Source organism: Macaca nemestrina, chromosome 2 (assembly GCF_043159975.1).
Source record: "Macaca nemestrina isolate mMacNem1 chromosome 2, mMacNem.hap1, whole genome shotgun sequence".
In the NCBI taxonomy this organism is placed as follows: domain Eukaryota; kingdom Metazoa; phylum Chordata; class Mammalia; order Primates; family Cercopithecidae; genus Macaca; species Macaca nemestrina.
This window is the reverse complement of record NC_092126.1, coordinates 41,028,462-41,052,467: the sequence shown is the minus strand read 5'-3', so window position 1 is coordinate 41,052,467 and position 24,006 is coordinate 41,028,462. Positions and strand designations below refer to the sequence as shown.

Here is a 24,006-nt window from a genome sequence, read left to right as displayed (position 1 = left end):
CTTTGCGATGAAATAGCTCATTTTTATTATTTTCGCATTGCTGTAGTGTATTTACTTTGGAAACAAAACACATCCTTCTATTTGTAACATTGTTTTTAGTAGTGGTATTTCTATTTACAAAATGCAGTAATTCTCGATTGCTGAAATTGTCAAAGCCTAGAAAATGTGGCATTCCTACGGGTGATGTTTAAGATCATTCTCAAGCAGTTGACTGAGATTTGTTTGGCGGATCTGATTTTTCTGAAATAGTTGATTCTGATGATTCCAATGATTCTGATGTTAGTTTTGTTTCAAGAACAGTTTTTATATTTTATTTTCACATTGAAAATCAGTCAGATTTGCCTCAGCCTCAGAGAACATGTTTATGTAAAATTGAGCACTGGCAGCAAGCTGCACTTTTTTTTCTAAACAGGAGAGGGTTAAAGAACTAGAAAAGCAAGAGCAAACTGAACCCCAAATTAGTAGAAAAATAATAAACAGGAATATATGAATTAGAAATGAAGAAAATAATACAAAAGATCAATGAAACAAAAGTTGGTTTTTTGAAAACATAAAATTGACAAAACCTTTAGTCAGAGTTACAAAGGAAGACTCAAATAAAATCAGAGATGGTAAAAGACATTACAACTGATATTGCAGAAATTTAAAGGATTATTAGTGGCTACTGTGAGCCACTATATGCCAATAAATTGGAAAATCTAGAGCAAATGGATAAATTCCTAGACTCATACAACCTCCCAAAATTGACCCATGAAATTGAAATCCAAAACCTGAACAAACCAGTACAATAATGAGATCTGAGCTGTAATAAGTTTCCCAGTAAAGCCTGAGACCCGATGGCTTCACTGCTGAATTCTACCAAACATTTAAATAACTAATACCAATTCTCAAATTATTCTGAAGAATGGAGGAGGAGGGAATACTTCCAAACTCATTCTGTGAGGCCAGTATTACCCTGATAGCAAAACCAAAGACACATCAAAAGAAGACTAGCCCAGGTGTGGTGGCTTCACACCTGTAATCCCAGCACTTTAGGAGGCTGAGGCAAGTGGATCCCTTGAGGTCAGGAATTTGAGACTAGCCTGGCCATAATGGGGAAACCCTGTCTCTACAAAAAATGCAAAAGTTAGCCAGGCATGGTGGTGTGCACCTGCAGGCCCAGCTACTCGGGAGGCTTGTGTGGCAAAAAAACCAAAACAAACTACAGGCCAGTATCTCTGATGAATATTGATGGAAAAATCCTCAGCAAAATCTAGCAAACTAAATTTAACACATTAAAAAGATCATCATGGTGAAGTAGGATTTATCCCAGGGATGCAAGGAAGATTCAACATAAGAAAATCAATCCATGTGATACATAGCAACAGAATGAAGGGCAAAAACCATATGATCATTTCAATTGATACTGAAAAAGCATTTGATAAAGTTCAAAATCCCTGCATGATTAAAAAGAAAACCCTCAAAAAATTGCATGTAGAAGGAACATACCTCAACATAATAAAAGCCATATATGACAGACTCACAGCTAGTATCATACTGAAAGGGGAAAAACTGAAAGCCATTCCTCTAAGATCTGGAACACAACGAGGATGCCTACTGTTTTTAAAAATAGTAGTAGAAGTCCCAGCTAGAGCAATTAGATGAGAAAGAAGGGGCATCCAAATTGGAAAGGAAGAAGTCAAATTATCCTTATTTGCAGATGAATATGATATTTGGAAAAACCTAAAGACTCCACCAAAAAACTAGAACCAATACATTCAGTAAAATTGCAGGATACAAAATCAGCATACAAATATAAGTACACTCTCCCTCTCCTGCTCCCTGTCCCCCTCTTCTTGATGGAGTTTTGCTCTTGTTGCCCAGACTGGAGTGTAATGGCACAGTCTCGGCTCACTGCAACCTCTGCCTCCCAGGTTCAAGTGATTCTCCTGCCTCCGCCTCCTGAGTAGCTGGGATTACAGGTGCCTACCACCATGCCCAGCTAATTTTTGTGTTTTTTTACTAAAGACTGGGTTTCACCATGTTGGCCAGACTGGTCTTGAATGCCTGACCTCAGGTGATCCACGCACCTCGGCCTTCCAGAATGCTGGCATTACAGGAATGAGCCACTGTGCCAGGCCAGAAAATAAGTAGACTTTCTATATGCCAACACTGAACTATCTGAGAAAGAAATTGGAAATTTACTCTTGTAAATCCCATTTACAGGAGTCACAAATACAATTAAATAGGGATTAACTGAACCAAAGATGTGAAACATCTCTACAATGAAAACTATAAAACACCAAAAAACACCGATGACAGAAATCGAAAAGGACACCAGAAAATGGAAAGATATTCCATGTTCATGGATTGGAACAATTAATACTGTTAAAATATCCATACTACCCAAAGCAATATACAGATTCAATGCAATCCGTATCAAAATATCAGTGACATTCTTCACAGAAATAGAAAAAACAATGCTAAAATGTATTATGGAACCATAGAAGACCCAGAATAGCCAAAGCTATCCTGAGCAGAAAGAACAAAACTGGAGGAATCACATTTCCTGACTTCAGATTATATTATAGAGCTACAGTAACCAAAACAGCATGGTACTGGCATAAAAGCAGACACATAGACCAATGGCGCAGAATAGAAATCACAAAAACAAATCCACACACCTATAGTGAACTCATTTTTGACAAAGTTGCCAAGAAGATACACTAGGAAAAGAGTCTCTTCAATAAATTGTGCTCAGAAGACTGGATATCCATATGCAAAAGAAGGAAACTAAACCCCAAACTCTCACCTTATACAGAAATGAAATAAAAATGAATCAAAGACTTAAATCTAAGACCTCAAAACTATGAAACTACTACAAGAAAACATTGGGGAAAATCTCAAATACATTGATCTGGGCAAAGATTTCTTGAGTAATACCCCACAAGCAGAAGCAACCAAAGCAAACGTGGACAAGTGAGGTCACATCAAGTTAAAAAGCTGCTCCACAGCAAAGGATACAATCAACAAAGTGAAAAACAACTCACAGAATGGGAGAAAATATTTGCAAACTCCCCTGTTGCGTGAAGGCAGGGACCCTGAATGGAGGGACCAGCTGGAGCCATGGCAGAGGAACATAAAATGTGAAGATTTCATGAATATTTATCAGTTCTCAAATAATACTTTCATAATTTCTTATGCCTGTCTTTAATCTCTTAATCCTGTTATCTTCATAAGCTGAGGATGTATCTCACCTCAGGGCCACTATGATAATTGTGTTAACTGTACAAATTGATTGTAAAACGTGTGTTTGAACAACATGAAATCAGTGCACCTTGAAAAAGAACAGTAACAGCAATTTTCAGGGAACAAGGGAAGACCACCATAAGGTGTGACTGCCTGCAGGGTCGGGCAAAATAGAGCCATATTTTTCTTCTTGCAGAGAGCCTCTAAACAGATGTGCAAGTAGGGAAGATATCGCTAAATTCTTTTCCTAGCAAGGAATATTAATAATACCCTGGGAAAGGAATGCATTCCTGGGGGGAGGTCTATAAACGGCCACTCTAGGAATGTCTGTCTTATGTGGTTGAGATAAGGACTGAAATACGCCCTGGTCTCCTGCAGTACCCTCAGGCTTACTACCCTCAGGCTTACTAGGGTGGTGAAAAACCCTGCCCTGGTAAATATGAGGTCAGACCGGTTCTCTGCTCTCTGTTTTCTGTTGTTTAAGATGTTTATCAAGACAATATATGCACCGCTGAACACAGACCCTTATCAGTAATTCTGCTTTTGCCCTTTGCCTTGTGATCTTTGCTTTTTCCCTTTGTCTTGTGATCTTTATTGGACCCTTATCAGGAGTTTTTTATTTTGTCCTTAGAAGCATGTGATCTTTGTTTTCCTTTTTGCCCTTTGAAGCATGTGATCTTTGTGACCTACTCCCTGTTCTTGCACCCCCTCCCCTTTTGAAATCCTTAATAAAACTTTCTGGCTTTAAGGCTCAGGTGGGCATCACAGTCCTATGATATGTGATGTCACCCCCAGAGGCCCAGCTGTAAAATTCCTCTCTGTACTCTTTCTCTGTATTTCTCAGCCGGCTGACACTTACGGAAAATAGAAAGAACCTACGTTGAAATATTAGGGGTGGGTTCCCCTGATACTACCCATCTGACAAGGGATTAATAACCAGAATATATAAGCTGTATGTCCAAACACCTCTATAGGAAAAAATCTAATCCAATTAAAAATGGGCAAAAGATTTGAATAGACATTTGTCAAAAAAAAAAGAAGAGATAAATGGCAAACAGGCATATGAAAATGTGTTCAACATCACTGATCATCAGAGAAATGCAGATCAAAACTACAATGAGATATCATCTTACCCTAGTTAGAATGGCTTTTATCCAAAAGACAGGCAATAATAAATGCTGGTGAGGATGTGGAGAAAACAGAACCCTTGTACACTGCTGGTGGAAATTTAAATTAGTACAACCACTATGGAGAACAGTTTAGAGGTTCCTCCAGAAACTGAAAATAGAGCTGCTGTAAAATCCAGCAATCCCACTGCTACGTATCTACCCAAAAGAAAGGAAATCAGTATATCAAAGAGATACCCACACTCCCATGTTTGTTCACAATAGCTAAGATTTGGAAGCAACTTAAGTATCCATCAACAGATGAGTGGATAAAATGTGGTACTCATACGCAATGGAATACTATTCAGCCTTAAAGAGAATGAGATCTTGTCATTTGCAAAAACATGGATGGAACTCGAAGATCATTATGTTAATTGAAACAAGCCAGGCACAGAAAGACAAACATCACATGTTCTCATTTATTTGTGGGATCCAAAATCAAAACGATTAAATTCATGGATGGTTACCAGAGGCTGGAAAGGGTAGTGAGGGCGAGGGTGGAGGGGAGGTGGGGATGGTTGATGGGTATTAAAAAAAATAGAATGAATAAGACCTACTGTTTGATAGCCCAACAGGGTGACTATAGTCAAAATAATTCAGTTGTACATTTTAATATAACAAAGTATAATTCGATTATGATAAATGCTTGAGGAGATGGCTACCTTCATTTTCCATGATGTGATTGTTACACATTGCATGCCTGTCTAAAAATATCTCATGTACTCCATAAATATATATACCTATGTACCCACAAAAATTGAAAATTAAAAACTATTGGCAGTATCAAAGTTTGCATGTATCTCCAAAAAAATCATTACAGGAAATTGCTGTGAGACAATTTGGAAAGAAATGTAATTTAAAAATTAAATTTTGTCAGCTGGCTTAAGAGCCTGTGGTTAAGACTTAGTTTAAAACAGAAGTTTTCAAACACTTCTTCAGAGGGCTAGGGCTTTATTGAAGGTGCCCCAAGGGCCACTGAGAAGGATAGTGCCACTAATAGAAATAGCTTTAAGCTTTCCCTATCAGATCCACTTTTATCCAATTTTTATTAAAAATATAAATAAGAATAGTGCAGTTATTGTTTAACAATATTTAAAATGTAAAATGTTGATTTAAAACATTTTATTGATGTATCCTTGACATATAATAAACTATACATATTCGAAGTATACATACAATTTGGTAAGTTCTGATATATACCTGTGAAATAATCAGCACAATCTAATAGACATACCCATCATTCCAAAAGTTTTCTTTGCCCCTAGTAATCCTTTCCCACCTTTTCCCCTCCCCTCCCTCCCGTTATCCTGACTTTTATCACTTCCTTGGTTTTTTTTCCTAAATAGCTCTGCCACTTTTGTGTGTGTGTATATGCCTAAACCAATGTAGTTGCGACTGTTTTTATAAAACTGGAATCATTGTGTATATTCAGAATATTTCTTTTGTTCAGTATTGTGTTTGTACTGTACATCAATGTTGTTTTTGTTAGGTCCAGGTCATTCATTTTCATTGCTATATGGTATTCCATCTATGAATATTCCACAATTCATTTGTTCTAGAAGTTGGCATTTGGGTCATTTTCAGTTCTTGGCTACTGTAAATAGTACTGCTATCAATGTGCATCATCATACGCTTGTATGCAAGTTTTCTAGAGTATATATCCAGAACTGAGATATACACAACTGGGTCATAGGGGAAACAAAGGGGAAATGTGTATAGCCATACAGGCCATGTACTACTGTACAAATTGAAGCAGTAGAATTTCTATAGATAACAACGTGAATGAAGCTTCTGGAGGTGTACAGAGTGGTGACTTTGGTAGGGAATGTGTATCTTCAACTTTAGGAGAAAATGCAAAACTATTTTCCAAAGTGGTTGTACCCATTTATACTCCTCCCACAGCAATGTATGAAATCTCCCACTTTTCCACATCCTTTTGCCAATGTATAGAGCTACTATTGTAGTTTTAATATTTATTTCCCTGATCACTAATGAAGTTAAGCAACTTTTCCATTGTTTATTGGACTTTTGTATGTCATTTTTGAAGTGCTTCTGTGACTTTTGCCCATTTTTCTATTGGATTGACTTAGTAATTTGTAAAAGTTATATATTCTGGACATGAACCCTTTGACAGTTATATGTGTTACAAATGTCTTCTTCCATTCTGTGACCTATCTTTCCATTTTCCCATAGTGTTTTTGTTTTTTTGTTTTGTTTTGTTTTGAGACGTGCAGTGGCGGGATCTCGGCTCACTGCAGCCTCCGCCTCCCAGGTCCAAGCAGTTCTCCTGCCTCAGCCTCCTGAGTAGCTGGGACTGCAGGCGTGTGCCACGATGCCTGGCTAATTTTTTATATTTTTGGCAGAGGCGGGGTTTCACTGTGTTAGCCAGGATGGTCTCGATCTCCTGACCTCGTGATCCACCTGCCTCGGTCTTCCAAAGTGCTGGGATTGTAGGTGTGAGCCACTGCGCCTGGCCATCCCATAGTGTTTTTGGTTTTTTTTGTTTTTTTTTTTTTGTTTTTTTTAAAAGATGGGATCTCGGTCGGGCATGGTGGCTCATGCCTGTAATCCCAGCACTTTGGGAGGCCGAGGCGGGCAGATCACGAGGTCAGGAGATCGAGACCATCTTGGCTAACACGGTGAAACCCCATCTCTGCTAAAAATACAAAAAATTAGACTGGCATGGTGGCACGCACCTGTAGTCCCAGCTACTCAGGAGGCTCAGACAGGAGACTCGCTTGAACCTGGGAAGCAGAGGTTGCAGTGAGCCAAGATCATGGCACTGCACTCCAGCCTCGGTGACAGAGCGAGACTCCATCTCAAAAAAAAAAAAAAAAAAAGAGATGGATTCTCACTGTGTTAACCAGGCTGGCCTTGAACACCTGGGCTCAAGTGATCCCTCCCACCTCAGCCTTCCAAGTAGTTGGGACTACAAGTGTGTGCCACCACACCAGCCTACAGTTTATTTTTATGAACAGAAGTACCTAATTTTCACGGAGAGATGTGTGGTCTTTTAGTTGGTGCTCTTTGCATATTACGAAATCTTGCCTTGGTCACAAGTTGTAAAATTATTCTCCTATATTATCTTACAGCTGTATAGTTTTTGCTTTACACACTTAGTCTACTGGAGTTGATTGATTTTTGAATGTGATGAGTAAAGGACCATTTCATATTTTCTCACATGAATATCCAGTTGTCCCAGCACCTTTTATTGCGAAGTCTATCTTTTCCCTTTGTTCACAGTGCTTCCTCTGTCATAAATTGAGTATCTATATGTGAATGGGTTTGTTTCTGGGCTCTTTTCTGTTCTTTTGGCCCAGTTGTCTCCCTGCACTAGTAACCTTCTGTCATAGTTATTACACCTTGAAAATGAACCTTGGTGTTGAGTAGGCGGCTTTCTACCCTTTGTAGTTCCATGTACATTGAATCTGCTTATCAAGTTACACACACATACAACCTGTTGACTTATTGGGCTTTCATTAAACATATAGTTTGGAGAGAAGAGGCATTTGTTGGGTTTCCCAACATCAAACATGGCATAGCTCTCCATTTTAGGTTTACTTTAACATTTCTTTAAAAAGTTTTAGTTTTCTTATAGGGGTTGTTGAATGTGTTCATATAGTTTGATATTTTTATGCACTTATTTTCTCTTAGGGAACAGAACTACCTGAAGACTTTTTGGTTAATTGTAGCAATTTAGATTATCTTGGATTTCATGCTTATGATATCATATGCACATAGAAGTTTTGGTTAGATATACCTATTTTTGCCCTGTTACTCAGGCTGCAATACATTGTTGAATAGAAGTGGCAATAGGAAGCATCTGTTTCTTAATATGTTTGCTGCCATTAATATAAACAGAAATCTAAATGATTCTTCGATGGATCTTTTAATCTTTTTACTTTCAATATTTCTGTGTTTGATGTGAACCTCTTATAAACAGCACGTAACTGCTTTTTACTTTTATTCCATTTGACATTCTAGATTTTAATAGTGTTTATTGTAATTACAAATACATTTAGAAGTCTTTTGACCATCTTTTATATTGTCTAATTATTTCTTTGCTTTCCCCTCCTACTTTCTGCAGGGTTGATTTTTCCTAATAACCTTTTCTCCTTCACTGCTAATTTGGAAGTTTTATATATCAACTTTATTGGCTTTCTGCTATTACTCTATTTTCATAGTCATCTTGCAATTTTGAATACATACTTAGGAGACAGAAGCCACATTTGCACAGGTAACCAAACATGAAAATCTTAACCACCTTCTACTAGTTAGCAATTCTTGTGGTGTTTACTACTAAACAGGGTAGAAGTGGGACTCTAGGGGATACAGAATATCAACTTCGGGATGCAGATCCTTCCCCCCAGGGGTAAGGGAGAGTGAACAAGAAAGGAGGTTAGAAACTAAGTGCCTCCCTACCAGGCTGAGATTTAGATTTCCTCTGGCAGCCATAGGACCATGCAACCCACTCGTGGCTAAGAAACTTGCCAAAAGGTGTTGCCTGCTGATAAAGCATGAAGGCCATGGTTCTTAGGGCATTAGCCAAGGGTTAACTGGGGGGTACGTAGGTGATTGAGAACAGCTCTCTACACCAATTAGCTAGCAGCCACGGAAAACATCAGAAGAAAAGCCCCTTCTTCCTGCTGTAGCCCTGCAGTGCCCTTCCGTCACCCCGTATTGGCAAAGCCAAATATCAAGCCCGCCGGGAAAGAGGCAAAGGAGACAGACGTCAATTTGAAGCTGAGAGGTAATGAATTCGTTACTGACTCACTCACAGTTTTATATTTTTAAGATAAGTATCTTTAGCTTCCTAAATAAGGTATGGTCTTGAATACTTTCTTCTGAATCAGCCTAGCTGCCCCTTCCTAGTTGTTAGTACTAGCATTTTAGTTCTACTGTGTTTCTGAACCCTTGCAAAAATCTTTGGTTATTTGTTTATATCTTGTGAACAATCAAAACTTGCTTAGGTTTGCCAACGTATTTTACAGGTTTCTTTGCTCTCCACTGCTTTTCACGTGCCATTTCTGCCTTACTGGTACATTTTCCTTCTTGCTGAAATATTATCTATGGCTATTTTTCAGTTTGATATTCCTGTGCACTTTATATTTTTTTTAAAGTCTGTTTTTGTTTTGTTTCATAAGTTTTGCCCGTGAGTTTCCCTTTAGTGACAGTTACCTGCTGCAGTTGTCACACATGTACCCTGGATATGTGTGACATATCCTGTGGGGCCAATTTTATGGTTGCCTCCATCAAGGTTTCACAGGATTCCAGTTCGAAACCAATATTCACATTCCTTCCTAGATTTGGGGGTTTTTGCACCAAGTTGATGTTAACTTCAGACCCTATGCTCTTCCATATTAGCTGACTGTTTCCACCCACTGCTGAAAACCAATTCTTGTCCTCAGTGGCAGCCAAGGTATTAACAACTTTTCAGGCTCCCTGCCCCTTACACAGTGCCTATATAATCTTGCCTTCTGTCTGGTGTGTACTAAAATTCTGGTTCCCTTCAACATTTTAATTCCTCTTCAGACCATCACCAGGAATTTACCTGTGTTGCCTGATACAGGTAAAAATGGTTCAATTGGCCGGGCACAGTGGCTCAGGCCTGTAATCCCAGCACTTTGGGAGGCTGAGGTGGGTGGATCATGAGGTCAGGAGATCAAGACCATCCTGGCTAACACAGTGAAACCCCGTCTCTACTAAAAATAGAAAAAATTAGCCAGGCGTGGTGACGGGCGCCTGCAGTCCCAGCTGCTCGGAAGGCTGAGGCAGGAGTATGGCGTGAACCCGGGAGGCCGAGCTTGCAGTGAGCCGAGATCGCGCCACTGCACTCCAGCTTGGGAGACAGAGTGAGACTATCTCAAATTAAAAAAAAAAAAAAAAAAAAATCAAAATGGTTCAATTGACCATGTTTAAAATAAATGTTTGTGGTTTAAGTTTGGAAGAAGAGGGGTAGGTTTTCACTTATCTGCCATTTTGATTAGCTGTTTTAGGGTGGCTAATGTTTCAGATGTACATATGATACATTCCCTTATTTCTCTGGTGCTTCTCCATTTTCAAGGCACTTGTCTATTTAGGGAGCAATTAGAATGCCATCATGAGGTAGACGGGATAGGCATCAATGCTCCATTTTATAATGAGAATTTGCCATTTAAAATAGAAACCTCAGCAGAAACAGATTTCACCATGCATCTTCTATGTACTTAACACGGTCTAGGGTGGTGAGGGTGAAAAACAATTCAGGTAGCTTGAATTTTGTTCCCTACTGTTCAGTTGGAGAGTAAACAAATATTAAATACCAAATACCATATAAGTAGCTGCTTAGCATGTAACCTTAGCAGGTGCCTAACCAACATTTCTTAAAACTTAGTGTTATAAAGGCTGGGAACTATTAAAATGGAAAATACTCAGTATCAACAGTAAATGCTACAGGCGGTGGGAAGAGGCCATTTCACTATTGATTAATAGAGGAAATAGGTTTGAGACAGGACTTGAGTTGGCAGAGCATAGTATTTGGACTATTCTGGAATAGAACATCTGCATGTGAATAAGGTGGCAGAAAATTGGAATAAGAGTAACATGACAAAAGCTTTGTTTTTGAATGTTGCCCTGCTTCAGAAAAGTGGCAGTGAAGGCAGTGGCAGAGACAGAAAACTGATGGCAGGTAGTGTTGTCTGAGTCGGTAAGAGAGAAGAGGAGGTCCAGGAATGTTAGAGGGAATGAGAAGTATATTTGGTCTTGTAAAGTCTGAAATGTAAAAGAGGCACTTGTTTAAGTATATAATTTATATATTTTGCTTTTAACATGCCATTTAGGTGAACTAACCATCTCTTTAGAAAAGTTGAATAGCCTAAACTTATCTGAAAGCTTCCTTTTCTCTGATGGTGAAACTCTTCAGCAGTCTCCAGTGCTTTGCTATGAGAGTCAGACATAGACCTGGGTTTGGAAGTTGGTTTGCATTTTCCTAGGGAAATAATGCTACATGCTGGAATTTGGCCCTTAGACTACACAAGAGTATTTAACTCAAGGTATTTAAGTATATCAGTATAACATTTTTGCCAGTAGGGAAATAACATTTTTAGCTCCAGGTCAAATAAAAGAACAAATCTCCAGGCATACAAGTACCACAGGTGGCAGCCAGAAGAGCTTTGGCAGTGTTAGCTCTTGGCAGTTTTGAGTTGGGTCACTTTCTGTTTCCATAAAAAAGCGACTTCCCTTTGGCCAGTCACTGCCCAGGAATGCTGGTAGTGGCTCCAGAAACAGATCTCCCCCAGCCCCTATGCCAGGGGCAGGACACTTTCTGGTACATACATTCAGGTAAGTCCTAAATCAGATGGTATACAATTACCTACTAAAAGTGAAAAATAACCACTGAGGTTTGGATAATTTAGCAGGCACAAATGTCATTTCTTGCTGGACTTGAACAAAAAAATCCAACTAAAAAAAGTAGTTCTTGCTTTTAAATAACCTCTTCCTTATGCTATTCAGTCATGCAGTTAAATTCCACACAAGAATGTATAATTTCAAGTGGTTCTGATTTAAATGACAAACTATACATATATTTGATGTAAGTGATCCAAAGGAAAAATATATATACATATAAACACATTTTAATATAAAGGTGAGTGATAAGGATTCTCATCATCAGCTTCTGGGCTGTCCATTTGGAGTCAGCTCATACCTGTAAGACAGTTAGGTTTGGACTTAACGTTAGTAATGACGGTGTGTTGTGGTAACAGGACAAACTGCCTAGTCCTGCCTGCCTGGGCCTCTGTAAGACCAACAGAACCTGTCTCTGTAAGTTGGCCAGCCAGGGTTCAGGGTTAAGGCTAGAGTTTACAGGTGTCTTTTAGGGTATCAGTGAGATCTGCAGGCAGTAAAGCCTTAAATAAAGGTATTCATCTCTCTCCCTTCTTGATAACCAAAGCTGAAATAGTACTGAAAAGGGAAAACTGTCTTGAATAGCAGGATAACAGTAATAAAATGAAAGGGCACACTTACCATTGTGAAAAACCCTTAATCAGATCTTCTTTTGATAAGTCAATCAGTACCTAAATAATCACAAATAATTAGTTTCCCTCCAAAACAGTGCATTAAGGAAAGAAATTGGGATAAAGCAAATTGATCATAACCTCCTTGGTATATCAAATCTCTCTTGTACTTACTTTTCCTAACTCCTTTCTTCTGTGTGAGCCAAGTGGCCTACTATTTTTCACTGCAACATCTAGTGACCTCTTCTTTACTTCTTCCATGGGAACAAAAAATTCAAATCTTTAGGAAGCAAAAAGTCAGGAATTGAGAATTACGCATTTCATTCAGTTTTCTTGAAAATCTAAAGTGCTTCATCTATTTCCCTACTAAAACACAAGATACAGACTATTAGGAGCACCTAGAGCAGGACTGGCTCGTAAACTACTCACAATGTTTCATTATTACAGATAATCACTGTCCAGTGTTGTTCACAAAACCCAGAAGTATTAAGAGGCTGTTTGCCTAGAAGTGCCTCAGACTGCTGTGGCTTAGTTTGCATCTATCTATCTCCAATTCTACCCTTGCTACCCCTCTTTTTTTTGAGATGGAGTTTCACTCTGTCGCCCAGGCTGGAGTGCAGTGGCATGATCTTGGATCACCACAACCTCCGCCTCCTGGGTTCAATCAATTCTTCTGCCTCAGCCCCCTGAGTAGCTGGGATTACAGGCATGCGCCACCACACCTGGCTAATTTTTTGTGTTTTTAGTAGAGACAGGGTTTCACCATGTTGGTCAGGCAGGTCTCGAACTCCCAACCTCAGATAATCCACCTGCCGTGGCCTCCCAAAGTGCTGTGATTACAGACGTGAGCCACCATGCCCGGCCCTGGCTACCACTCTTTTAGCTGGCCCTCCTCACCCTGAACAGTACTTATTCATAGGACCACCTCAACCCCCTTCTCAGTTTTTTCTCACCAGCTAAGGGCTAGAACACTGAACAGTTAGGTTTGCTGCAGTTACGTGGAAAATAGTGGCCACCTCCTGTAGAGTAAGGCAGAGGAAACCTCTTACTTTTAGGTTTTAGGGTGGAGGTTGCTAGCTCTGCCTTCCGGATAGTCCAGGCTTATCTTGCTGTCATACTTTTGAGAATTATTAACAGGTTTAGGTTTGTCAGAAAAGTCAAATGTTAAACCTCTCCTATATTCCCACATATTTTTTTTTAATCCCTTAGCCATGTAGTAGCCACCACACCACAATTTTGGCATCTTTTTATAATTATGTCAGAGCTTCCTTTGAGGGCAAAGTATCTTACTTGTGTGGCTCTAGAGTATAGGATGGTGCCTGGCATAAAGCATTCAGTAAATGTTGAATGAATAGTCTGTCTCTTCCTCATACCCTTTTCTTGATACTGATGAACTCAAAGTGTAGCTGTTAAAGGAACATAATAGTTCTTAGACATGGCCCAAAGAGGACTCAGTGTAACCCTTTTTGAAAAAGTTATTGGCCAGGAAAATTATGAGATGTAATATTTTCCTAAGCTGGCTAGAAATGTCTTTTTAGAACCTGAAGCAGAAGGTACACGCTGGTAAGATTCAGACTTCTAAGAATAAAAATATCTGGGATAAGATTTGCCACCACTGGCCCATCAAAAGCAATTAATATGATCAGAGTCACCTCTGTCCCCAAGGACACAGGTGGACAAGCCTTTGTGGAGAAGGGGAGGGTGTCTTCTCTACCTGTCACCTATGTTTTGTTGCAGGAGGGAAGACAGGCCAAAGAGCTTCAAGCTTTAAAGGAAATTTTAGGTCCTTAGGCTCAAGGAATGTTTAACTGCTGGAATTAAAACAGATCAAAAAAATATTTGAATAGATTCAAATCTTTTTACTACCAGAGAGACCTCATTTAAACAGAAAGAACAGGGAACATTCCATATTCAGGAACACTTTAGCCTCTATGAGCAGTAAATGTAGGTAGCCATTTTGATAAACTTCTCTGGCACTCCATTTTTCCCACTGAAGTACAGAAGCTTCATGAAGTCATAGACTATGTTGTCTTGTTCAGCCATAGGCTGCCAGGCAACATAACAGGTACTTGGCAAATACTTGAATGGATGAGGCACTCTAGGCAGGCTAGCAGCCCACTTACGTCTCATCAAACAGAGGTTCCAAGGTCTTCCGCTTCACTGAAGTCTTCTTACGACATGCCCACTTCCTTTCTGGCAACAAGTAGACACGGACGTAGGGATCAGCTCCACTGCTGGTACATGGTGTCAGGTTTCTGATTTGGTGTCAAAGACATTAGGAAAAAAAAAGGCCCCTGGTTTTCAAACACTGAAAATACTCATTTGAGAGAAGGCTGTATTAGCCATTCAGCATTAGATACGCTTGAGGATAAAAATGCTCAGTGGTCCTGATGATCAAAAGTAATAGTCTGTAGAATTTAGAGGACAAAATATCAGATGCATGATTTTGAAAACATGCATCTTTATAAAGCTTGGAGTAGAGCAAGTACTTTCCTTCTAAGGGAAGTTGGAGAATTTCACTTGGAAAATATACTGGCTACCAGCCACTCCAGACAGTCTTGCAGTGGTTGCATCTGAGCAAAGCCCTTGGCTCTTGAGCCCATCAGCACCACTGAAGAATGATGGCCAGAGTGCCTCTTTGAGACTTGATTACAGTGTTCAGGCCTTCAAATCTCATTTTTTCCCCAAAGTGTTATCTTGGGACTATGTGCCCTGTTCATTGCTCTGAGTGTCCCTACTCTGATTTATAGTCACCTGATGCTCCCAAAGGACCTCCCTGGCCCTAGAATCCCTTTACCTGCAGCCATTGATTAGCACGCTGAGGCAGCGCCGCAGACACACATAGCGCACTGTGAGTTGAATCTCGCCCAGCTGCCGTCGCCTGAGGTCTCCGCCTCTGTAAAGAAAGAGCCTGTCACTTCTCTTGCTGTAACAGGCATTGGCCCTCTTCCCCCACCCCGAAAGACAAAGCATTCCTGCTTGAGGAGCATAGAGCCATGTGGGATAATAATTTGCAGTGAGTTTACTTTCAGTTGGAATTCAGTTCCATCCAGCATTCATGCATAATTATCCTACTTCACAGCAGGAAGAACGGGAACCCTGAAGTGGGATCTGCCTTTGTATCATGATTCCTTTTGGGGCCTTGAATGAATTTATTAAACTTTTATGATAGTTCCATCTTGTAGGGTTATTGTGAAGGTTGAATTAAATCAGATAACATGCTAAGCCCATAGTAAACCCTTCATAAATGACAGCCATTTATTATGTAATTCTACATATTAAGCTTTCCATGTCATCCCAGTATAACTCTTTAGAATTCAGGAAATGGTTCTGCTGGAAGGGACCTTACCAACCGAGTCCAGCATCTATTTTATAGTCAGTATACAGCTAGAGCCATAACCAGCCTGTTTGGCTGTCTCCCTCGTCCTGTGTTCTTTCTACCACACCATGCTGCCTCTTAGGAAGATATTTTGTGAAAAAACAACTTGCACAGAAATGTAAGTTCATATCTACTTTTCCATCCAGTGAGGTATTTTTCATACAGACCATTTTAGAAAAGATTAAGCAGAGAGGTGCATACTCAATGTTGAGGCTGCTATCTGCCAGGTCAAAGCAAGAAGAGGCCAAGGAGTTGAGCGAGGACATGCTGGGAGGCAGCCTCTTGGGTGGCCATGCGAATGGGGAGGCAGGGCATTTCATGGGTCTGGGTGACTTGATGGGCCCTGGAGAGTGGGGACCCGGGACAGTCAGGAAGATGGTGGCTGAACTCTTCTTCTCCCCCATGGGCTCACAGAACCTTTTGGCACTGTCCTTGCCTTTAGGCTCTGGGCCTGTCTCTTGGGGTGTGGGCTCAGTGGCAACGGTGGTAGCACTGGTGGTGGTTGTGGTACTCTTGGATGTGTCCTTAGTATCAGACGCAGGGTCTGGGGGACAAGGCAAATCTGTAGGGCCTTCTTCCTGAGGTGGGGCTTTGGGATCCTGGTTGGTAGCCACCTTCTTGATGAGCAGAGGGCCTTTCTTTAGGGCTTCAGGTCCTGTGTATGGGCTCCCCAGCTCTCGTTCCTCCACTCGCAGGAACTGCAAGCAGATAAGATAGATAACAGGGTGGCTTATGAGCTGGGTCACCACTTCCACAACCTCAGCCATTGTTTCTCATTCCCCCTTTCCCCTCAGTTGTGAATTATAAAGACCCTTCCTAGGGAACTTCCATTTCCAGTAACATATGGTGTTCCAAACATTCTGAAAAACTTGTTAGAAATGCCAAATAAAATGAAGCAAACATCCTTTGAAATGCATAGCCAAATTCACAAGAAAATAAGGATAATTCCGTTTAAAAAAGAAAAAAAGAATCTAAAAAATAAAAGTTAAGCTTTGCTATGGTTGTATATCAACCTTGGAATTCAGGGAGTTAGGAGAAGAGAGGCTGTGAGGCTAGGAGCTGAAGGGAAGATCCATGAAGGTGGGATCTCTTTAGTTAAAAAAGTAGTTTAGGATAAAAATTATTCTGCCTACTGGCAAAGACTGATGACAAGAACATGTGTTTGTCACAGCCTGTACTCTGGTTGAGGGGACAAAGTCTTCCCTAATAACATGACACCTCATAGGCCTGTCCCCATATGAATTTTGAGTATAAATATGAGCTACCTATGGGATCTTGAAATCCAAAGTTAAGAAATGTACATAAAAATGGACTCAGGTTTGTAATGCACCTGAGGTACTGTGCTGCAGCAAAAGCAGAAGCTCCTTGGAAGAGAACAACCTTAATCCAGGTCATAAAGGAACACTGAACATATGTTTGCAATCCAAGTTATGAAACAGAAATGAGTCACCATCAAAAAGCATCAACAGACAAAACAAACATCAAAATTCCCAAGATCTTCAAATAATAGAACATACATATTAATACATTGTAACATATTTTCAAATGACCAAAGATGGAATATAAACATGAGAAGATAATAAAATGCTATAAGAAAATACCAAATAGATTTGGAAAAGATAAAAATAGAAATGAAAAATCACCATTGAAAAAACCATGAACAGGTTAAACAGCAAACGAGGCATAGCCAAAGAAAGAATTAGTGGCCTGGAAGATAGCTCTGAGGGAATTAGAATGTACCACCATGAATACAGAGATGGGAAATATTTAGGTGAGGTCAAGAGACATGAAGAATAGATGAGAAGGTATATTATAGAAAATTCTAGAAAGAGGAATTTGAAAAGAATGGAAGAGAGGCAATATTTGAAGAGCCACTATCTCTTCAAATACTGACTTGCTCCCATTCAGTATTTCAAAATTGATGAAAACATGAATCTGAAAACATGAATCCATCTCCTGGTTTCTTGCAGGCATAGAGCAGGTGCTTAGTGCTGGGGCAGTTCACCCTGCTCCACTGCCAGAGCTCTATTCCTTCCCTCCCCCAGGGGACAGGAGAGATTTACCCGAAGCACCAGCCTCATGGAGATGAGGCTGTCCAGGCCTGAGTGGTCCAGCTGAAAGCGCTGCTCAAGAGTGAGGTCAGCATAGGGGAGGATCTGGCACAGGGGGACGTCCAGCGTTCCCAGAGCACACTCCTGGTCATCATCAAGCACCTAGGCAGTGGGCCAGTCACAAAACAAAAGGATAACCAAGCCCCAACCACACCACTACTAGTATCTGGGCCCCAGCCAAGTTTGGGTTTACTTCAGTCTGTACTGTGCTTCTATGGGCATCTGGTCCTATTCTGAAAACTAGAATGGGATCAGGCCAGACCTGATCCTTGTCTTCTGTCAGGGAAGATACTGACTCAGAGTAAGAGGCAATTATGATCTGTATGAGCTAGTCTGTTAAATGCCCAAAGCCAGGGGGCTTTGGGGACTGATGAGCTGTGCTGCTCTCCAGGCAGGGCTCAGGACCCCAAAAGATCCCAGCTCCACCACTTGTTGGTCATGAGATCTTGGACAAGATATTGTTTTTGCCTCTCTCTGCTCGCTCTACAGATCTTTTGTGAAGATTAAGTGAAATATATGTTTTTTAAAGTGTACCATTATTAATGTCCTGTGTAGATTCCAGCACAGGCTTCTCTGGATGCTGTGTAGCAAATATAAAGACCCTTTTGCAGGGAAAGTCAAAGGACTTGAGGATTTATCCTCCCACATCCCCCTATACAATGACCTCAGGCACTAGCCTCAAGGAGATGAGGCCTTATGGGGCCTCAGTGTCCTCTCTCACATAAAAGGGCCTGAGTTTAAACACTGCCAGGAGAACCTGCTCAAGGTACACTTCAAGCTTCCCACCCCGCCTGGCTTAGAAACCTCTTAATTCTGTTTCAAGAGCCCATCGTCCAGCAAACCTTCAGATGAAGCTGCTCAGTGGCCACACTGTGCACAAAGAAGGAGAAAACCTGGCTCCAGACAGGGTCCTTGTTGTGGGGACAAGTCTGGGAACAGAAGAGGGAGAGTTCATTGAAGGGTTAGGTTGGGCAGAGCTGGACACCGGCACCCTCTGCTACCACTCTGGCCACCATTGGGAACCTTACCTATTTGCCCTGAGATCAGACCCAAACACACTACAGCTAGTGGGAGGCACTAGGACAGGACAACCACACTCAAAGGCAGGGAGTGGTCTGCCAGGAAGTTTTACAGGGGAGCTGAAAATCATATTGGCCTTAGAGCTCACTTCAGGAGAGGAGAGGCCAACAGGATTTCGGCTGCTGGACTGGGAAAATTCATGATTTGTGGAAAGGACACAGGCTTCAGAACCATGCCCACACTTGAACCCTAGTTCCATGTCCTTGGTCAAGCAATTTATCTCTGATCCTCAGATTCTTGAATTATTGAACTATTCTGTGAGGTTATTCTGAAGACTAAATAACATCAAGTGCCACCTAGGCATTCACCATAAGTTAATTCCCGTACCTTTTGCCTCTCTCCCTGAGAAGGGCTGGGTCCTTGTTTCCTCACCCCAGGGCTACCACCAAGCTGTCTTACCTTACTTGTATGTGTCTTCTTGCCTACAGATAGTTTGACATAGGAAGAAGGGTCTTTGCTGACCTTGTTCTGTGAGGAATCAAATCCATAACAGTGAAGGTGGCATAGTCAGAATCAGATTGAGACAGTCCTACCCCCAACCCCCAGGAGCATTTGGGGGAACTGGGACCACCCAATTACTTCTCTTTGAGAGAAAGCTACTCTAATGCCCCAGTCCCCTGGGCTGTCATTACTGTGTAAGCCCCAGGACAGGACCAACCCCAGAAAGCAGTTCCAAGTTAAAAGACCAGAAGCCAGAGCTGGGCCTGGCCAGGCACAGCCTCTTGTTCCCTGGGGCTATGAAAACAGAGTAGAATCAAGTTTTGGCTCCTCCTCTTAGCTGTGCGACTCAAAAAATGGTAATAAAAATGATTGACACAGTCATCATGAGACTCGGGGATAACAAATGTGGGGGATGAGTTGCCAAGCCTAGTGCCTGGCACACAGTAGACTCCATAATCAGCACCTCTTGTTATCCCTAGGCTGTGTGTGCACAGACTGTGGCCCAGAAGACACGGGGTTGTGGTTACTCTGGGGAGAGAAGCTGTGATATGCCCTCCCTGGAGTTTTTAGCCACATACTCACTCACTCTGGCAAACCTGGAGAGTTTTTTGGCTCGATATTCACCATTCAGGTAGTCAAAAGGGTTTCTCTGCAGCACAGGAATAACGGGGTTAAAGCAACACAGGACAGTTTGAAAGTGATGGGCACTTTGTTGCGTATGTGTGACACTCTGGACATGTCACTACTCACCGGCAAGTTGCAGGCGCTCTCCAAGAAGACCACGAGAATGGCGGTGGAAAGGCCACCATGGTCCTGCAAACAGACACAGACCCTCACTGGGTACTCCCAGCAGCAGGAGAGAAAGACTGGTTTTGGAGAAGCCCACTCATGGCAGAAGAAAAGTCAGCTAGCCTTCACACTCCAGACTAGCTGCCGGAGGACATCTCACAACCTAGCCTTTTGTCGAGGTTAGGAATATAACTGGTGCATGACAGATTCAAGTTAGACACTGAGTGGATTTCCCTGTGAACTGGGAGGACAGGCATTGACACAGAGTTCTGAGGACCCCATCATCTAAAGATGATGGAGATGCTCAGAGGACATTTGCTGAGAGCCATCAGGAGCTGCCCTGTGTGGAGACGGGCTGAGTGACATGTTCTTCAGGAGGTCAGCAAGAACAGGGGGCATCATCTCCCTCCCCTCCTTCCACCTGCACACAGCTGGCACATGTGCTCCTCCACCTTTCTGCTAGGGAGCCCTTGACACCCCACACTCACCTCGGTCAGAGCTTCCCGGTCGGTAAGCAATGAAAGCCACTCCAGCCGCAGGTGCAGCTGCCCGCTGGTTGTGTCATTCAGGACAAACCACTGTGGGGCAGGGGCGGAAAGCTCAGGGCAAGGGCCAGGGAGACGCTACTGGTGCTCTCTGGGCAGCCCAGTCCTGGGACCTGGTATCCTAGTAGGGACAGGGAAACCCAGTCCTAGTATGGGAAAAGGTAGACCAGCCCAGACAGGGTATGCTCTGGGCTCAGAGGGACTGGGAGATGTGGTTATAGGAAGACAGAAGTGCTACGCTGTGGGATTAAAAAAAACCCAGGCCCAGCCCACCCTCCCCTATAATGTGACTGTCCCCTGCTGGGGTCCTTAGTCTGTGGGTATTTCCCAGGGAAACTTCTTCCAGCCGGGGCCCTGGAGAATACCCTGGGGAGTTTCCTGGAGCCATCAGTGCCTCACCCAGCTCTTGCCCTGAGGAGGGACATGTGTGCAGCCCAGCACAGAGGGGGACCACAGCATAGGAATAGCTGGGCTGAAGCAACCTGCTAGAGATGTCCACAGGAAAGGGCTACCTTGAAACTCCCCCGAGGGTTGCAAGCACCAACTGTACCTCATCCACCACTCTGTTGGTCATGACATCTCCAAGGCAGATCTGCAGGCTGGAATATATAGGGAGAGGAGATTGGGTCAGTTCTGAGGAAGAAAGCAGCAGAGGGCATGGAGGCCCACACTGGACTCTGTTTTCAGATATCTGAGTGCGGCCATTAAGACAAAATCTTACTCACCCCAAGGAACCAATGGGAGACCAGCATCAGCTTGAGTGAAGGAAAGACTACCTACCATCAGGGCTGCTCCCACTGGGTGTGCTACCTGGGGAGGAAGGGAGCTCCCATACCCAGAGGGGATAAGCAGAGGCTGCTGGACACATCACCTCTGGATTTCTCAATGACAGCGCAACTAGCATTTTGAGTGAGATGATTCTTCATTGTGCAAAACTACCCATGCATTGCAGGAATTTGGCCTCCTGGTCCTGTGCCCTTTAAATGCCAGAGCACTACCCCTCACAGCCATGTTAATAACCCCAAATGCCCCTTCATTTCCAAAACTACCCCAGATGCCCTACAAGGGATAAGTATAGTTGGCATGTGATGTAGTTTGGATGTCTGTCCCCTCCAAATCTCATGTTGAAATGTGATCCCCAATGTTAAAGGTGGGCGGGGCCTAGTGAGAGGCGTTTGGGTCATGGGGGCAGATCCCTCATGAATGGCTTGGTGCCCTCCCCACAGTAATGAGCTCATGCAAGATCTGGTTGTTAAAAATAAGCTGGGATATTCTCACTCCTCTTGCGCTCTCTCTCTCTCTCGCCATGTGACATACCTGATCCCCCCTTCACCTTCTGCCCTGAGTAAATGCTGGCACTATGCTTCATGTACAGCCTGCAGAACCATGAGCCAGATAACCCTATTTTCTTTATAAATTACCTGGCCTTGGGTATCCTTTATAGCAACAAAATATGGACAAACACAGCATGTGTGTGTGAGAGGAGGTAACACTCACACCATAGCTTGCCCCTAACTCACCCTGAGCCAAGCCCAATCAGAAGGTCCTGATAGCCAGAGGGGAAAATGTAATTCTATATAACTGTAAGAAATGTGCTTAAGCTCAAAACACACCTGAAATCAGTTATTAATACATAAAGCATGACCCACAAGCCACACTTCTAATCTGCAACATTACAAAAATTGCAACTGTTTCAAGATAAAAATACAAAATGATAAGCACCATCTAGTGGTGAATCTGTGTGTGTTAACATCCAGGCTAATACACAGATTCTGCGTGTTTCTTAAACTGTCAGGTTGTGCCCCTCCCAGTTTGGTTTCCACTTTTCAAAATTACATGCTCATGGAAACAAGCTACACAACACAGGAATCTGAAAATGTGGGTAAAGCTGCCTTTTCTGCTTCCTCATCTGATAAGCGGTGTTAACAGCCTGCCTTTCTCTGCTAACATGAACACATGCAGAAATACGCATTCAAGGTTCCTCTCCCATTTGAGGATGACTCAAATGACATGTTATGCCCAGCTGCTCTCCCCCACTTTGTAATGGGTGTCCTCCGGGTTAAGACACAGAGATTCTACTTGTTTTTCAGAGCTGCAGAATATTCTGTAGTTTGGCAATGGAAAATTTATTCAAACATTCAGCCAATGTCCTCTGAGGTTAGATATTCATTTCGGGGATGGGGGTGTTGTTTTTCTTCTATGGATAGTTCTGTAATAAACATTTCAGATACTAGGGCTTTTATTTTATAGGAGATCCTGGAAGTGGGACTGCTGGATCAAAATACATGTAAGTTTTAAATTCTGATAGCCAGCCCCACCCTGATCATTTTAGTTCTCCCATACCCCTGAAGGGCTGAGTTCTACCCCCTAAAGCATGGCCCAGGGTTCCTTGGAACTGGGCATCTGGCCATCCATGCCAGCCTTGTCCACTACTCCAAATGGGGACTTCGTACATTATCAAGAAGGCAGAAAGCAGAGCCATAATATACAAATCTTGGGGTCCTCTCTGTACCCCCCAGGGCCTAGGTCAGGCTGGGCACTTGGGAGACATCTGGGAAGGTTTGTGGTAGGAATGTAGAATGGTGAGGCAGGTTGCCTGGCACAGTCACCATGTCAGGGTGACCAGAGAGGATTGCTAGTCATTAAGTGGTAGGAGCAGGGTATTTATGTCCCAAGGCCCAGCCCAGCACCCTACAGGGAGGGAAGGCTGCCTCCAGGCCCAGCTGTGCGCCCTCCTCCTCACCTGCCCAGGAAGTCATCCCTGTCGGTATCCTCATCATACAGGTCGACCTCCAGGTCCTGCCCAGGGACTTCGTACACCATGAACTGGAAGGAAAAAGAGGTGTCTTGACCTGCAGGCAACAGCTGACCTTATGTATGACCCAAGGGGAGTCAAATCGTGGCTCAGAATGCTAGCAGGGTCCTGATCTCCTCAGTGCCTCGAGAACCCCACCCATAAGGGAGTGAAGTCCCTCCCCTGTGGGGGGAAGAGAAGATTAAACATGTGTAAGCCATGGCAGAGCAGGTGCCCAGGAGACAGTGGCTGTTTGTTCTGCATGGGCTCTGTGGTGTCCAGAGCACCTCTTCATGACATTCTCCTGCCCCTCTGTGGGTCTGCAATACCAGGAAGCCCCAAGCTGCCTTTTAGTACCCCTGCTTTCACTGCCTCACCCCAAATGTAACAGAGCATCCAGATGGTGTATTAGGAGAGGAAGTTCAGAGGGGTCACCTAGGATGTGTAATCTGGGGGCCTTAACAGGCTGTGGGTCCCAC

General features: G+C 42.6%; 1 protein-coding gene across 7 annotated transcripts in view; it reads right to left on the bottom strand.

Annotated features, from left to right (window-relative positions):
- Positions 1-37: 37 nt before the first annotated feature.
- Positions 38-24,006, bottom strand: part of LOC105469942 (extended synaptotagmin 3) — a 54,962-nt gene continuing 30,993 nt past the window's right edge. For 3 of the 7 annotated variants that reach the window (XM_011721581.3, XM_011721584.3, XM_011721585.3), the window contains exons 10-23: positions 23,477-23,559; positions 21,284-21,332; positions 20,677-20,766; positions 20,150-20,212; positions 19,986-20,048; positions 19,358-19,426; positions 18,721-18,807; positions 17,831-17,980; positions 15,969-16,465; positions 15,186-15,284; positions 14,512-14,643; positions 12,563-12,668; positions 12,399-12,448; positions 38-12,078 (exon numbers count right to left, since the gene is read on the bottom strand). In XM_011721581.3, coding sequence (XP_011719883.1) covers positions 12,042-12,078; positions 12,399-12,448; positions 12,563-12,668; positions 14,512-14,643; positions 15,186-15,284; positions 15,969-16,465; positions 17,831-17,980; positions 18,721-18,807; positions 19,358-19,426; positions 19,986-20,048; positions 20,150-20,212; positions 20,677-20,766; positions 21,284-21,332; positions 23,477-23,559 — 1,575 coding nt within the window. In that variant the 3' untranslated portion in view covers positions 38-12,041. Of the gene's footprint in view, positions 12,079-12,398; positions 12,449-12,562; positions 12,669-13,678; positions 13,795-14,511; positions 14,644-15,185; positions 15,285-15,968; positions 16,466-17,830; positions 17,981-18,720; positions 18,808-19,357; positions 19,427-19,985; positions 20,049-20,149; positions 20,213-20,676; positions 20,767-21,283; positions 21,333-23,476; positions 23,560-24,006 lie in introns of those variants that run through there. The other 4 variants (XM_011721583.2, XR_003015460.2, XR_011619737.1 and 1 more) reach the window with 4 other exon arrangements.